Here is a 16,590-nt window from a genome sequence, read left to right on the forward strand (position 1 = left end):
ACAGAGAGGCAAGGTGGGGGATGCAGGTAGCAGCAGAGGTGTGACAGAAAGAGAAGGTGGAGGATGCAGGCAGCAGTGGTGTGACTGAAAGGGAAGGTGGTGGCTGCAGGCAGCAGAGGTGAGACAGAGGTTAGGTTGGGGTTGCAGGCAGCAGCAGTGGTGTAACAGAGAGGGAAGGTGAGGGATGCAGGCAGCAGTAGAGATGAGGCAGAAAGGGAAGGTGGAGGATGCAGGCAGCAGCAGTGTGACTGAAAGGGAAGGTGGTGGCTGTAGGTAGCAGAGGTGTGACAGAGGTAAGGCGAGGGCTTCAGGTAGCAGTAGATGTGTGCCAAAGAGGGAAGGTGGGGCATGCAGGCAGCAGCAGTGATGTGACTAAAAGGGAAGGTGGGGGTTGCAGGTTGCAGCAAAGGTGTGCCAGAGAGGGAAAATGGGAGCTGCGGCCAGGAGCAGAGGTGTGAGAGGGGGAAGGTAGGTGTTGCAGGCAGCAGCAGAGGTAGGACAATGAAGGAAGGTGGAGGATGAAGGCAGCAAAGGTGTGACAGAGAGGGAAGGTGGAGGATACAGGCAGCAGCAGAGGTGTAACAGAGAGGGAAAGTGGAGGATGCAGGCACCTGCAGAGGTGTGACAGAGAGGGAAGGTGGAGGATGCAGGCAGCAGCAGAGGTGTGACAGGGAAGGTGGAGGATGCAGGCAGCAGCAGAGGTGTAACAGAGAGGGAAGGTGGAGGATGCAGGCAGCAGCAGAGGTGTGACTGAGGGAAGGTGGAGGATGCAGGCAGCAGCAGAGGTGTGACAGAGGGAAGGTGGAGGATGCAGGCAGCAGCAGAGGTATGACAATGAAGGAAGGTGGAGGATGCAGGCAGCAGCAAAGATGTGACAGAGAGGGAAGGTGGAGGATACAGGCAGCAGCAGAGGAGTGACAGAAAAGTGGGAAATGCAGACAGCAGAAGAGGTGTGTAGGATATTTTTCAGAATATCGTACCCCCCCCCCCCTCCCTTAGGAAGTGAGCCATAATGCCCGTCCTTGTCTCCCCTCCCCAAGGAAGTGAGCCATATTTTCTGCCCTTTCTTCCCCTCCCCTAGGAAGTGAGTCATAACTGAGGACAGGACTGAGAGCCTCTGAGTGATGTCATATCACATGGCACTATACTGAGGATAGTCTACAGGTAGACAGTAGTGGGAGTCTGGTCTGATTACATACAGGGCCCATCCTATGGGCACAAATAAAATAAAAACTCTTTATTCAACAAAGTCTGGCACGAGTAAATGATAGAAATGTTACGTTGCAGTATTATATAAAGTCATTTTCCATTGTGCTCCCCCTCTGGTCACCTTTCACAGTGGAGGCTGCCAATTTGGGCAGACAGGCTGGTCAAGTTCTGGGAAGGAGGCCAAGCAGAAACCCAGCCAATAGAAGCAGCTGGCTCTTCTGAATACTGGCGACAATGACCAGAGGAGAGAAGGAACACTGACAGGATGGAGGTAGATGGAAGAAACCAGGAATGAAATGCAGGGACATCTGAGGAAGTGTTGTGTGCATCTCATAAAGACCTCCTTCCATTTCAACAGAGTGGAAATAATGTTCCAGGGTAGTCATTCACATTTATGAGGTGAGAAGACACAACAGAGCGCAGCCTACAGTGCAGACTCCTGAAAATAAGCTGAAATTCCGCTGCACTTCACCTGGTGGAACAGAATGATAGCTGTGAGCGATGGCAAAACTCCCAACTTCATCAATCCACCTTCCAGGACTTCAGCTCTACTTGGCAGATAAATCATACAACTTCCCTGTGCTGCCTAACCAATATGGCTGGGTGGGAAACATTCAAATATGAGGCTGATGAATGTTAGCTGTGCGGTTCCCCATTAATGGGTTGGAGCTGGACTCATCTTGTCACTATCCAGTAAGTCTAACACCTACACTGTCCAGAACTGGCAGAAATGCCAGGAACGTTATGGGAGTCCTCTATAGCATGAGCAGGAGTCACATGACAATCTCTTTGCGGGAGGCGGTTCCCTTGGCCAGCGACTCCTGCAGTCTCCGCCAGTCCTCTGGGCTGTTGCTGCTCATGGCTTTGGTGTAGAGACTAACCTGCTCCTGCAGCTTCTCCAGCTGATTCTGGGTGGCTTGGTTAATCCTGGCCAGTTCTTTTGTTTTTATAGCGATACTCAGCAGGCCGGAGTGGTGCAGAACGTCGAGGGTGTTCTGGAATCTCAGACTTTTGTTCTTCTGCTGAGATATCACTGAATGTTCAGTTTTGTGAGAGGTGTCTGAAAATGTTGCTGCCCGTAGATCACTCTCATCTGTGCCATAACTGTCCCCGGCGTCACTTTGTGCGATGGCCAAGTCTGGCACCTCGTTGCGTACATCTGGAAGGTGACCCTCGCTGGTAACTGCAAGGACTTTCTCTCCAGTACTGGTGCAGGTGGGAGCCGGTAGTGGCTTCTTATTCTGGTTGTGGCGGCAGTTATCAGCCACTCTCTTGTTACCCCGCAGAGGCAGATGTGAGGGATGCGATGCAATCCTGGGGTCTGCCACCCGCTTGTTACCCCGCAGAGGCAGTTGTGATGGGTGCGATGCAATCCTGGGCTCTGCCACCCGCTTGTTACCCCGCAGAGGCAGTTGTGATGGGTGCGATGCAATCCTGGGCTCTGCCACCTGCTTGTTATCCCGCAGAGGCAGTTGTGATGGGTGCGGTGCGATCCTGGGGTAAGAGTTCAGGATGGGGAGGTATCTGGTTGGCTTCCTGCTGGGTGCTCGAGACTTGTTAGGAGTTAATGATGGAGGAAACAGCAAAATCTGTGAAGAGTTTGGCAGCAGCTGGAAGGAAGGCCGGACAGTCCAGGAAGGCATGCGCGGGCCAGATCCCTGAGGAGAAGGAAAAAACACAGTCAGTCTCCAGAATGGCCAGTGGGACTCCTGGAATCTTTGGCGGAGCTGCACACAGGGGAAAGCAATGCTCAGCGCACAATACTGCAGCCAGCAAATCCCGGGAACATCACACTTACTGAGCCTGACAGGGAGCACAACCTGCAGTGCAATCACATCACTGCACAGAGGAAGCGAGAGCCAACACATTACATCCACACTGGGGACACCCTGCTAAACCACAATGACTTACGCACAAGTCATTCACAGCAATGTTACCTCCCCTGTCTGCAAGCAGACACACAGGGAATATTTATTATACATACCTCTCCTGCAGCACTTTACAGATAACATAGCAATATCACTTCCTGTCTTCTGAGGAGCTCACAAGCTAATCCCTTCCACAGTTATAGTCTAATGCCCTACCATATTATTATGATTATATTTATGTATTTATATAGCACTGACATCTTCCTCAACACTTTACAGAGTATATACTGTATATTCTAGCGTATAAGGCTACTTTTTACCCCTTGAAAATCTTATGAAAAGTCAGGGGTCATCTTATACGGCGGGTGTCATTGATGCCAGGTGATACGCCCTATCCTGTTACCGACTCTCAAATATCACTGCTGAGGACTGTAGTGAAGCTACACAGGCACACGTGTGAGATCTGAGAGGCAGAGAAGGAGGTAAACAGGAAACATGAAAGATATGTGTTTTATGGGCACAGCGCGATCTATTCTTCCACCCCGCTCTGATAAACAGGTAGACAGGGAGAGCTGACCAATGCACTTAGGGAGAGTTGACCAATTCCACCAGTCAGTTGCCTATATACGGTTATATGCTGGGCACCACATACAGAACAGCACCAGTTGTTCATATATAGCACAAGTATATATTTTTTTTTATTTTGTGTGCATTGGAAGAGGGGTAGTCTTATATGGGGCGTATAACTCAAACTCTATATTTTAACTGGAAAAGTGTTGTGTGTGTGTGTGTGTGTGTGGGGGGGGGGGGGGGGGGGGGCGTCGGGGTCATCTTATACACCCAGTCGTCTTATACGCCGGAATATACGGTAGTCCTGTAACTGCCTGTCCTCAGAGGAGCTCTCAATATAATCCTACCACGGCCGTATGTCATACCATATTATTATGAATAATAATAATAATAATATGTGTCATCTTCTGCAGCACTTCACAGAGTATATAGTCATGTAGTGGTGAGCAGCATGGTGGTGTAGTGGTTAGCGATCTCGCCGCGCTGAGTCTCCGGTTCGAGTCCCAGCCAGGTCAACATCTGCAAGGAGTTTGTATGTTCGCCCTGTGTCTGCGTGGGTTTCATCCAAGCACTCTGGTTTCCTCCCACATCCCCAAAACATACAGATAAGTTAATTGGCTTCCCCTTAATTGGCCCTAGACTATGATACATGCACTTTACAATACATACATAGACATATGACTATGGTAGGGACTAGATTGTGAGCCCCTCTGAGGCACAGTTAGTGACAAGACAACATATACTCTGTACATCGCTGCATAATATGTCGGCGCTATATAAATACTTAAATAAATAAAATATTAGAATGTCAGTGACTGTCCTCAGCGGAGTTCACTATCCAATCCATTCCATAGTCAAAGTCTAATCCCTACCATATTATTATTATTATTATGTTTTATATACCACTGACATCTTCTGCAGCACTTTACAGAGTACATAGCCAAAGTCACAAAGTCACTACCTATTATTAGAGGAGCTCCTAGTCTCATCCTTAGCATAGTCTAAGGCCAGTATTAGAAAGGGAAGTAATTGAATGACTGGTAGGTTTTACTGATGTGGCAGGAAACCCATATAAACATTGGGAGATCATATGAATTCCATGCATATGGAGTCCTGGTCCAGATTTGCAACTGGGATCAAGCCCTGAAAGATGAATGGTATAATTATATACTACTGTGCCCCCCACCTCACCTAACAACATGGCAAATCTGGTAAGTTTTTATCAGGTCTGTAGTCAACAAGGCCCCTGAAGACTCCGTAGGCCCTAAACACGTGCCTAGGATGACGTGTGCATGATCTGGTTTTTGCCTACAAACAATTTTAATGACATTTATACTATTATACTACTGAAAACTGTGTGTCAAATAGTGAGATTACGTAGACTTTAAGAATGTGATGTACATCCCTGCAAACATTAACAAGCTCCTCACTGACAGAGTCCAGCTAGTGTTGGGAAACAGGAGAGGGAAGGGTCAGTGTTGGGGGAATAGGAGAGGGAAGGGTCAGTGTTGGGGGAATAGGAGAGGGAAGGGTCAGTGTTGGGGAATAGGAGAGGGAAGGGTCAGTGTTGGGGAATAGGAGAGGGAAGGGTCAGTGTTGGGGAATAGGAGAGGGAAGGGTCAGTGTTGGGGAATAGGAGAGGGAAGGGTCAGTGTTGGGGAATAGGAGAGGGAAGGGTCAGTGTTGGGGAATAGGAGAGGGAAGGGTCAGTGTTGGGGAATAGGAGAGGCAAGGGTCGGTGTTGGGGAATAGGAGAGGAAAGGGTCAGTGTTGGGGAATAGGAGAGGCAAGGGTCGGTGTTGGGGAATAGGAGGGGGAAGGGACGGTGTTGGGGGAATAGGAGGGGGAAGGGTCAGTGTTGGGGGAATAGGAGAGAGAAGGGTCAGTGTTGGGGGAATAGGAGGGGGAAGGGTCAGTGTTGGGGGAATAGGAGAGAGAAGGGTCAGTGTTGAGGGAATAGGAGAGGGAAGGGTCAGTGTTGAGGGAATAGGAGAGGGAAGGGTCAGTGTTGAGGGAATAGGAAAGGGAAGGGTCAGTGTTGGGGGAATAGGAGAGAGAAGGGTTAGTGTTGGGGAATAGGCGAGGGAAAGGTCGGTGTTAGGGAAAACTGATTAGTGCATGGGATTTCTATCTGGGAGTAGCCATACCTGATCCACAAGAAGGTCCTTCAAAAGACGGAGATTAGGAGGACGTGGCTGGAAGTGCTGGGGTGGGGTCTGTGCGGTGCTTCTACATGACGTGGGTGGAGCCTCCTCTGAGTCTGTCTGTTCTACAGAGCTCAGGCCCTCCGAAGCCACATCTACAATACAAAGACAAGAACATTATGTGCAGTACACCAACACCGTACCCACTGTACGGACGCCATCAATATGAGAATTGGATGTAACCCCATCATCCTACACAGCTCTGTACAGACTAAATACATCATTATTACATAAATATTACACACAGTACATATACCTCGTACCCATATATGCATACATGGTTATCTGGCAGAAGAAGGCCAATGTCTCATCTATCACTGTAAAGTATTGTGTATGGACAGCTTCCCTCAAACACAGGCCAGGTGGGTATCACTGGCAAATCTTCACACCTACACTGACTACGGCAGTGATCATGTGACAGGCAGCTGTTACAGTATGACACAGGTAGTTCAAAGTGGACCTGCACTCTTGCACAGGACAGAAGAAAATCATAGAAAAATGCACCCTGTATGTATTTAGAAAGTTTAGCCTGTCTAATCCCCCCTCATCTGTAACTACTCACAAGTTGTAATTTGATCTCTCCCATGTCACATGACTGCCATGGTACATACGCTCATTTGAAAGCACAGGATGTTAACAATATGTCTGCTTCTATGAATCAGGAAGTAGAAAAAGTGCAGATTTGTTTAAGAACTTGGATCAGCTGTAACAAAGAAATGTTTTTTGTTTAAAGATTATTATGCTGTTGGGTATCTTTTGGAGCAGAGAGGAAGTTCTGAGTTTAGGTCTGCTTTAAAGGATACCCGGGGTGACGTGACATAATGACATGGGTATGTACAGTGCCTAGCACACAAATAACTATGCTGTGCTCCTTTTTTTCTTTCTCTGCCTGAAAAAGTTAAATATCAGGTATGTAGGTGGCTGACTCAGTCCTGGCTCAATTGACTACAGTCAAGTGACTACAGTGTGACCCTCACTGATAAGAAATTTCAACTATAAAACACTTTCCTAGCAAAAAATGGCTTCTGAGAGCAGGAAAGAGATAAAAAGGATCAATAGTTCATACATTTTAACTCTGGCATACTTCAATGAATGTGTCATTGAGCAAAAATAATAAAACAGTTAAAACTTAAAAAGTAGATTTAAACATAAAATAAAACTGTGGAATATCTTAAAGAAAACCTGAAATGAAAATTAAAAGTCAAAATAAACATACACAAGTCATACTTACCTCCTGTGTAGCCTACTCCTCAATCTCTTTCTCCTGTCCCGCGTCCTGTTTGTCCACTGGAATTCTCCGTCCTCCATTTTGAAAATGGCCATTTCCCCATAACCGCTTCCTGGTCAGCACACTGTTAAACTGTAACATCGCCCACTTGAGCCATAGGGAAACAGGGACATTGCCCAGTTGTCCTCTCAGCTATAATTGACAGCAACTGATATTTTACTGACTGCAACTGATATGTTTCAGTTCTGACAAAATGTTGTCAGAACTGTAAGGGATCATTGTCAGAAGAAAATAGTGAGCTTCTGAGTGGAACTGATGGCAAGGTAACTATGTAATGTTCATTTGAAGTTACCTCATGTGTTTATTTTAAATATTTTTACTCAGTTCAGGTTCCCTTTAAAGAGAACCCGAGGTGGGTTCTAACAATCCGATCAGCACACAGAGGCTGGGTTTGCATATACTGCCCAGCCTCTGTTGCTATACAGTTCCCCCCACAGGCCCCCCTGCGCTCTGCTTGCCCTCCATAAATCATACGCAGAGCTGTCGACACACAGCGTGTCGCAGCCGGCTGTTTATCTCTGCATCTGTCAGTCTCGCCGCTCCCCTGCCTACTCCATAGCTCCGGTCCCCGCCCGCATCCCTTCCCTCCAATCAGCGGGGAGGGACATGGGCGGGGACCGGAGCTATGGAGGAGGCGGGGGAGCGGCGAGACTGACAGATGCAAAGATAAACAGCTGGCTGCCACACGCTGTGTGTCGACAGCTCGGCGTATGATATATGGGGGCATAGCAGAGCGCAGGGGGGCCTGTGGGGGGAACTGTATAGCAACAGAGGCTGGGCAGTATATGCAAACCCAGCCTCTGTGTGCTGATAGCATTGTTAGAACCCACCTCTTTAAAAAGTCATTTTTTGGAGAAGGAAGATAGATACAATTGTTTCTTTTTGCCTCAGGTGTCCTTTAAGCAAGGCTCACAGATCTCACACAATAATGACTACCAGTACCTGAGAATCCAGAATCCTTATCACATTCTGCAGCAGGCTGACACCTTCGTGTCTTGTGTCTCTCCAGAGCAGCTATTCCAGAGTGTTCCTTCTCCATAATTCACCATGGGCACCCTGTCAGAAAGAAGAGCCAGGATCACTGCAATGTGGCGGCAATACACGGAGGAATGACATCCTATAATGTACACGGCATCCGTTCACCAACAAGGAGGTCTGACATCATGAGAGCTTTTATTGCCTGCATTAGCTAAAGACTGCTTCCATATCACACAGCATTGTTGCATGTTCCCAAATACTTCCAGGTCATGCTACCTCCCAAACCGACCAGGGTAAGGAGAGAGTGAGGTTTCTTTTTACACTGCAAATTGCAATTCCGATGTTCACTGGATGCTAGCATCTAAAATCGGAATCACATATAGTGTAAACCTGCACAACCAAGAGGCAAAGAGAGACACAGTGGTGGCACAGAGAGGAGGCAGAGAGAGACACAGGGGTGACACAGTCAGGAGGCAGAAAGAGAGAGATGGGGGGGGGGGGGGCAGAGGAGGCAGAGAGAGACATACAGCGGTGGCACAGCCGGGAGGCAGAGAAGAGAGACACAGCAATGGCACAGCCAGGAGACAGAGAGAGACACAGGGTTGGTACAGGGGGGAGGCAGAGAGAGACAGTGGTGGCACAGACAGGAGGCAGAGAGATACAGCTGTGGCATAGCCAGGAGGCAGAGAGAGACACTGGGTTGGTACAGGGGGGAGGCAGAGAGAGACAGTGGTGGCACAGACAGGAGGCAAAGAGAGATACAGCTGTGGCATAGCCAGGAGGCAGAGAGAGAGAGAGAGAGAGAGAGAGAGAGAGAGAGAGAGAGACACACAGGGAGAGGCAGAGAGAGACATAGCAGTGGCACAGCCAGTAGGCAGAGAGAAACACTGGAAAGGCAGAGAGAGACACAGCAGTGCCACAACCAGGAGGCAGATAAACACAGGAATGGCACAGGGGAAAGGCAGAGAGATATAGCAGTGGCACAACGACACACAGGGATGGCACAGGAGGGAGGCAGAGAGAGACATAGCAGTGGCACAGCCAGGAGGCAGAGAGAGTGCCAGGGATGGCACAGCCAGGAGGCAGAGAGAGTGCCAGGGATGGCACAGCCAGGAGGCAGAGAGACACACACAGGGATGGCACAGCCAGGAGGCAGAGAGACACACACAGGGATGGCACAGCCAGGAGGCAGAGAGACACACACAGGGATGGCACAGCCAGGAGGCAGAGAGACACACAGGAATGGCACAGCCATGAGGCAGAGAGACACACAGGGATGGCACAGCCAGGAGGCAGAGAGACACACAGGGATGGCACAGCCAGGAGGCAGAGAGACACACAGGGATGGCACAGCCAGGAGGCAGAGAGACACACAGAGATGGCACAGCCAGGAGGCAGAGAGACACACAGGGATGGCACAGCCAGGAGGCAGAGAGACACACAGGGATGGCACAGCCAGGAGGCAGAGAGACACACAGGGATGGCACAGCCAGGAGGCAGAGAGACACACAGGGATGGCACAGCCAGGAGGCAGAGAGACACACAGGGATGGCACAGCCAGGAGGCAGAGAGACACACAGGGATGGCACAGCCAGGAGGCAGAGAGACACACAGAGATGGCACAGCCAGGAGGCAGAGAGACACAGGTATGGATGGCACAGCAAGGAGGCAGAGAAGAAAGACACAGCGGGCCAGAGAGAGAGAGACACAGGCGTAGCACAGAGGAGGCAGAAAGAGACCCCCCCCCCCGATTCTCCCCAGCAGATATCGGGCTCTCACCACTGGTCTCCCGGCAATTCCGGTACCGCCACTCAGGCTCCTCCGCTCGGCAGGCCGCAGCCAGTGACTGAGGAGGGTTACCATGACAACTAACCCGGGACGTCGCGTTACGTCACTAGAGCTGTGCCACTCCCGCCTGCGGCCTCATAAGGACTGGAGCCTCTCTACGTGACATCATGACATTACTAGCCATAGACCCCCTTATACCCCCTCTCTGCGGTGAGACAACCCCCCTCCTCCTCCTTTCATACCCCCTCCTCTGTAGTGAGCCCCCCTCCATAACTTCTCATCAGTGGTGAGACCTCGTATACCCACTCCTCTATGGTGACACCCCCTCCATACCCTCTCTGTGGTGATGAGACCCCCTTAAACCCCCTCCTCTGTGGTGACACCTCCCAGGCTTCCACATACCCTCTCCTCTATGGTGACACTTCCCACATACCCTCTCCTCTGTGGCATAGCTCCCAACTGTCCCTTTTTTGGAGGGAGTCCCTCTTTGGGAGCCCTGTCCCTTTGTCCGTCTTTCAGGACTTTGTCCCTCTTTCTATGTAAACATATATATTTCTCTACTAAAAATGTGTCTGATTGACTCTAAACTTTATTCCCATCCTTTAAATTGACATATTACTAATTTTAAGATATTAATATGAAGAGAAATGAACCAGTATAGAAAGGACCAGTGTGTTTATAAAACAACATATTTTTTTTTCTTATGATATCTTTATGGTATGTGTGACTAGGGGTGTGGCACGGGCATGGCTTAAGTGTCCCGCTTCCCGTTCTCATCTCAAAAAGTTGGGGGGTATGTCTGTAGTGAGACCCCCTTATACCCACTCTGTGGTGACACCTCCCACATACCCTCTCCTCTGTGGTGAGACTCCCCTCCTTACCCACATACCCTCTCCTCAGTGTGTCCAGCTCCTCTTCTTGAAATGCAAATATGAAGAGGAAAAAGCACTTGCACGAAATGCAGCAGGGGTGGATACTGCCACACTGGGCTTACCTGCAGCGTGCTCCAATGGTAGTCCACGATTTCAAACAGAAGAGACTGAGAGCAAGATGGGCACAGCTGCTAAAATACCCTTTATTGTGGCTGGGTTGACACAAAAAGCTTACAGCAGTGGGGGAAAGGACAAGTCTGACAGCTGTTTCACAGGGACTAGCCCTGCTTCATCAGAGACAGCGTATATTGGAACAAACATGTCTTAAAGCGGAATATAACCCTGCATTTCAACTTTGCTCTAAAACATTATTTACAGTATATTATATGCAAAAAGCATTTTTTTTTTACTAGACCAGCATTGGAAGGGTTACACAGAGTTTTAAAGTTCCTGGAGATTTCTGCAGACGCATCCGAAGCTGAAATAGATAAATTTTGTTTACATAAATGTATCTAAGTGTTGAATGTGACTCACTCTCAATGTTTTAGAGCAAAGTTGAAATGCAGGGTTATATTCCACTTTAAATAGTGAGCCATCACTCTTACCTCCTCCTCTGGCACACCCTGGAACGCATGCTGCGCTGTCTGCGGGTCACCGCCCTCCTCCTACTCCAGTCACGTGGATGGCTCTAGCTAGTCAGCGAGCCAAAGCACATTGAGCCAAAGCACTTAAAAAATGGTACAGGCAGCTAGAGATGTCTCGAACCTCCGATTTCAGGTTTGCGAACCTCAAATGCGAACTTCTGCAAGAGTTCAGGTTCGCTGTAACTTTCGCGAAGCGCAATAGACTTCAATGGGGATGCGAACTCTGAAAACTAGAAACATTTATGCTGGCCACAAAAGTGATGGAAAAGATGTTTCAAGGGGTCTAACACCTGGAGGGGGGCATGGCGGAGTGGGATACATGCCAAAAGTCCCAGGGAAAAATCTGGATTTGACGCATAGCAGCGGTTTAAGGGCAAAAATCACATTGCATGCTAAATTGGAGGCATAAAGTGCGTTAAAATATCCTGCATGTGTATACATCAATCAGGGAGTGTAATTAGTGTACTTCTTCACACTGACAAACCAAACTCACTGTGTAACGCACCGCAAACAGCTGTTTGTGTAGTGGCGGCCTTGCTGGACTGGTGCGCACCATGGCCAGAGTGCAGGTCATGGCGGTTTTCAAGCCCATATGGTCGCCGGGCTGTGGTAGCTCAATGATAGAACAAGAGTGACTGTCCAGCTGATCGAATTTGGTCTGTCCACAATGAAGCAACGACCTTATTATCTTGGGTCAGGTGTGCCCCCCCTTCCGACACACTAATATAGCCAGCGGTCATTGCTTCATTGTGATACGCAGGCCCCTTCACCGCTGCAAGGTAACGATCATGAAGGGGAATTGACACAGGTACATGCCTTTTGTTTTGTTGTTGCAGTTGAAGTGCAGCCAGAAAAATTAGGCAGGCATGTACACGAACCAGAAAAATTATTATAGCAGCCGCTGCTAGCAGCGGCCTTAAAAATTCAGGAATCTTACATGACAGCAGCAAGGTGCTTAATTGCATATCATTGGAAAGATCCCAAATGTCCAACAAAACAAGAGTTTTTGGCAAGGGTTGCGAAAGTCTATAAACTAGAATATCTTTCAGCTCAACTATCAGATAATGTCCTCAGATTTAATAAGGTGTGGGAAAGGTCTCCTCTGTTTTTGGGATGATATTCTGATAAGAGATGACTGCAAAATTGGCAGTGCTTTTTAGATATCAAAACTTAAATAGGGAAATGGGTAGTTCAGACTCCTTTCTTTCTATCCCTTATTTCTTTTCTTTTATTAATTTTTTTTCTATCTTCTTATTTCTCTCTTGTTCTATGTTTAAAATGTAAAAATTATTGGGACGTTCCCTGGGTATTCTACTATTCCAGAGTATACATTATCGAGAGAGATTATATGTTTGGGGACCATAACATATGATGTTATGATACCATATGATAAGTAATGCAAAGTTATGTGTATGTTGCTCTGGATTTAAGCTCAGTGAGTATATAATTACTAGCTGATTGCCCGGCGTTGCCCGGGTATGTATTTGGCTGGTGTTGGCTCCGCCTACTTTTTCTAACCCTAACACACAATTACTCACTCACCAAGTTTGTGAGCTTTGCGGTCTTTGGTATCAATAATCTGCATTGAAATTAAACAAATCTGATTGAGTGTGTGTGGCTCCACCCCCTTTTCTGAATTTGAACCCCAGTCACCCAATAACCAACTGTACCAGGTTTGAGGCCTGTGCCATTAACAGTTCAAGAATAGTAACAATTAAATATTCCCCTTGAAAAGCAACAGGTGAAGTTTGATTCACTTTTGTAGGCTCCACCCACTTTTCTGAATATTAATCCCAGTCATCCAGTGACCAACTGTGCAAAGTTTAAAAACCCTGCCATTAACAGAATGGCTGCAGTGTACATTTTCCCAGTGAAATTTGTATTTGTCTCCACCCACTGAAGACTCGGCGTTGCCCGGGTATGTATTTGATTGGTGTTGGCTCCGCCCACTTTCTAACCCTAACACACAAACACTCAATGGCCAAGTTTGTGAGCTTTGTAGTCCTTGGCATCAATAATTTGTATATTCCCATAGAAATTAAACAAATCAGATAGGCTGTTTGTGGCTCCACCCCTCTCCAGCATTTGAACCCCAGTCACCCAATGACCAACTGTAGCAGGTTTGAGGCATCTGCTATTAACAGTGTAAAAATGGCAGCAATTTAAATATTCCACTTGAAAATCAACAGGTGAATTTTGATTGGCTATTATAGGCTCTACCCACTTCCCTGAATATCTCAGTCACTCAGTGACCATCTGGGCAAAGTTTGTGAACCCTGCCATAAACAGTGTAAGAAGGGCTGCAGTTTACACTTTCCCAGTGAAATTTGTTTTTGGCTCCGTCCACTTTTTGTAACCTGGACACAAAGTCACTACTCAATGCCCAAGTTTGTGAGTTTTGGGGTCCTTGGCATCAATAATTTGCATTTTCCCATGAAATGAAACAAATCTGATTCACTGTTTGTGTCTCTGTCCCCTTTTCTGAATTTGAACCTCAGTGACCCAATGACCAACTGTACCAGGTTTGAGGCTTGTGCCATTAACAGTGCAAGAATGGCAGCAATTTTAATATTCTCCTTGAAAAGTGACATGTGATTTTTGATTGGCATTTTTAGGCTCCACCCACTTTTCTGATTATTAATCCCAGTCACCCAGTAACCAGCTATGCTAAGTTTGAGAACCCTGCCATTAACAGTGAAGAAGGGCTGCAGTTTACAATTTCCCAGAAAAATCTGTTTTTAACTCCACCCACTTTTTGTAACCTTGACACACAGTCACTACTCAATGACCAAGTTTGTGAGCTTTTGGGTTCCTGGCATCAAAATTGTGCTAATGGAAGCAGTTTATCCAGCAAAGAAATCTGGCTGTTTTTGGCTCTGCCCCTTTACTGAATTTGAACCCCAAACACTTAAAGCGGATCCGAGATGAAAAACTAAATATAACAAGTGACTTGTCTATATATCTTATCTAAAGTTTAGATAGTTTACACAGCAAATCTATCTTCAAACAGCTTCAACAGTATATTAATATTTTTTCCTGTGATACAATGGGAGCAGACATGTTTTCTGCTTGTCACTATTACACAATTACACACACAGGCAAGCTTATCTGTATCTAGGCATGCTAATTTGCATATTCTGTGTAAACTCCACTCTTATCTCCTCCATTACACAGGCAACTGATCTGTATCTGCACTGCAGCTCTCAGATTGTGAAAACTCTGCCTCTGAAATCTATAGCTAGTAACACCTTTTTCACCTGCCCAGACTGAAATCCCACAATCCCTTGCAAGCGCCAAGGCACTCTGGAGAAGCTGTGGGTGTGGTTTGTTTAGTTTATAGGAAATTAGGGTATTAAAACAAAACAAAACAAGTATTTGGCTTAAGGAATGCCCTATAAACTATATGTAAGGAACACAATTATGCAAGGAGTAAAAGTTCATCTCGGATCCACTTTAACGACTGACTGTAGCAGGTTTGAGGCCTCTGCTATTAACAGTGTGAGAATGGCTGCAGTTTCAATATTCCCCTTGAAAATCAATAGGTGAATTTTGATTGGCTCTTGTAGGCTCCACCTACTTTTCCAAATATTAATCCTAGTCACCCAGTGACCAACTGTGTGAAGTTTGAGAACCCTGCCATTAACAGTGTAAGGAAAGCTGCAGTTTACATTTCCCCATGTAAAAAGTTAGTTGTTTTTGGCTCTGCCCACTATTTCTAATTTTGACATACAGTCACTTAATGACCAAGTTTATGAGCTTTGGGGTCTTTGGCATCAATAAATTGCATTTTACCATTGAAATTAAACAAATCTGATTGGCTGTTTTTGGCCCGCCCCCTTCAGAATTTAAATTTCAGTCTCCCAGTGACTGACTGTAGCAGATGTTAGGCCTCTGCCATTAAGAGTGCATGAATGGCAGCAAAGTAAATATTCCCCTTGAAAATCAAAAGGTGAATTTTGATTGGCTGCTGTAGGCTCCACCCACTTTTCTGAATATTAGTCACAGTCACCCAGTGGCCAACTGTGTCATGTTTGAGAACCCTGGCAATAACAGAATGGCTGAAATCAATCTAACAAATCTGATTGGCTGTTTGTGGCTCCACCCCTTTAGTGAATTTGGATCCCAATCACCCAATGACTGTATCAGGTTTGAGGCCTCTGCCACTAACAGTGTAAGAATGGTAGCAATGTGAATATTCCGCTTGAAAATTAATAGGTACATTTTGATTGGCTGTTGTAGGCTCCACCCACATTTCTGAATATTCATCCCAGTCACCCAGTGGCCAATTGTGTGAAGTTTGGGAACCCTGCAATGTAAAAAAAAAGTGAAGTTGTTGGCACCAGCCACTTTTTCTAACCTTGACATACAGTCACTCAATTATCAAGTTTATCAGCTTTGGGATCCTTGGTATCAATACTTTGTATATTCCCATTGAAAAATAAACAAATCTGGCTGTTTGTGGCTCTGCCCCCTTCCTGAATTTGGACCCTAGTCACCCAGTGACCAACTGTACCAGGTTTGAGGCATCTGCTTTTACCAATATAAGAGAATGGTAGCAGATGAAATATTCCCTTTGAAAATCAAAAGGGGAATTTTTATTGGCTGTTGTAGGCTTCACCCACCTTCCAAAATCTTAATCTGTGACCCAATGACCAACTGTGCAAAGTTTGAGAACCCTGCCATTAACGGTGTAAGAATGGCTGCCGTTTATATTTTCCCAGTAAAAGTTGTTTTGGCTCCGCCCACTTTTTGTAACCTTGACACACAGTCACTCAATGACCAAGTTTGTGAGCTGTCAGGTTCTAGGCATCAAAAATGTGTGAATGGAAGCAGTTTATCCACCAAGGAAATCTGATTGGCTGTATGTGGCCCCGCCACTTTAGTGAACTTTGACCCCAGTCGCCCAATGACCGACTGTAGCAAGTTTGAAGCCTCTGCCATTAAAAGTGTAAGAATAGCAGCAGTTTAAATATTCCCCTTGAAAATCAATAGGTGAATTTTGATTGGCTGTTGTAGGCTCCACCCACTTTCTTGAATCTTAATCTCATTCACCCAGTGACCAACTGTGGCAAGTTTGAGAACCCTGCGATTAACAGTCTAAGAATGGCTGCAGTTTACATTTTCCTATTTAAAATGAACGGCTGAAATTTGATTGGCTGTTTTATGCTC

At 46.8% G+C, this 16,590-nt stretch overlaps 1 protein-coding gene and 1 long non-coding RNA gene across 3 annotated transcripts in view; one reads left to right on the forward strand and one right to left on the reverse strand.

Moving 5' to 3' along the window:
* Positions 1-1,222: 1,222 nt before the first annotated feature.
* Positions 1,223-10,062, reverse strand: CIPC (CLOCK interacting pacemaker). Its single transcript, XM_068254494.1, has 4 exons — positions 9,897-10,062; positions 8,082-8,195; positions 5,795-5,946; positions 1,223-2,867 (listed from the first exon to the last, which is right to left on the reverse strand). Exons 2-4 carry the CDS (start codon positions 8,176-8,178, stop codon positions 1,983-1,985), a joined length of 1,134 nt encoding a protein of 377 aa, XP_068110595.1. The 5' UTR covers positions 8,179-8,195; positions 9,897-10,062; the 3' UTR covers positions 1,223-1,982.
* The window catches only part of LOC137533225 (uncharacterized), a 53,730-nt gene continuing 47,122 nt past the window's right edge, over positions 9,983-16,590 (forward strand). The window contains exon 1 of one of the 2 annotated variants that reach the window (XR_011024158.1): positions 9,983-10,115. This is a non-coding gene — a long non-coding RNA (uncharacterized lncRNA). The remainder of the gene's footprint in view (positions 10,116-16,590) is intronic. The other variant, XR_011024157.1, reaches the window with a different exon arrangement.

The sequence above is a fragment of the Hyperolius riggenbachi genome, chromosome 9 (genome assembly GCF_040937935.1).
Source record: "Hyperolius riggenbachi isolate aHypRig1 chromosome 9, aHypRig1.pri, whole genome shotgun sequence".
In the NCBI taxonomy this organism is placed as follows: Eukaryota; Metazoa; Chordata; class Amphibia; order Anura; family Hyperoliidae; genus Hyperolius; species Hyperolius riggenbachi.

Excerpts from the sequence above, each read along its gene's own strand:
- CIPC (XM_068254494.1), bottom strand. The coding sequence starts at position 8,178 with ATGGAGAAGGAACACTCTGGAATAGCTGCTCTGGAGAGACACAAGACA. Across the intron at positions 5,947-8,081 it reads TAAGGATTCTGGATTCTCAG|ATGTGGCTTCGGAGGGCCTG; the intron begins GTACTGGTAGTC and ends TTTGTATTGTAG. Across the intron at positions 2,868-5,794 it reads AGGACCTTCTTGTGGATCAG|GGATCTGGCCCGCGCATGCC; the intron begins GTATGGCTACTC and ends CCTTCTCCTCAG.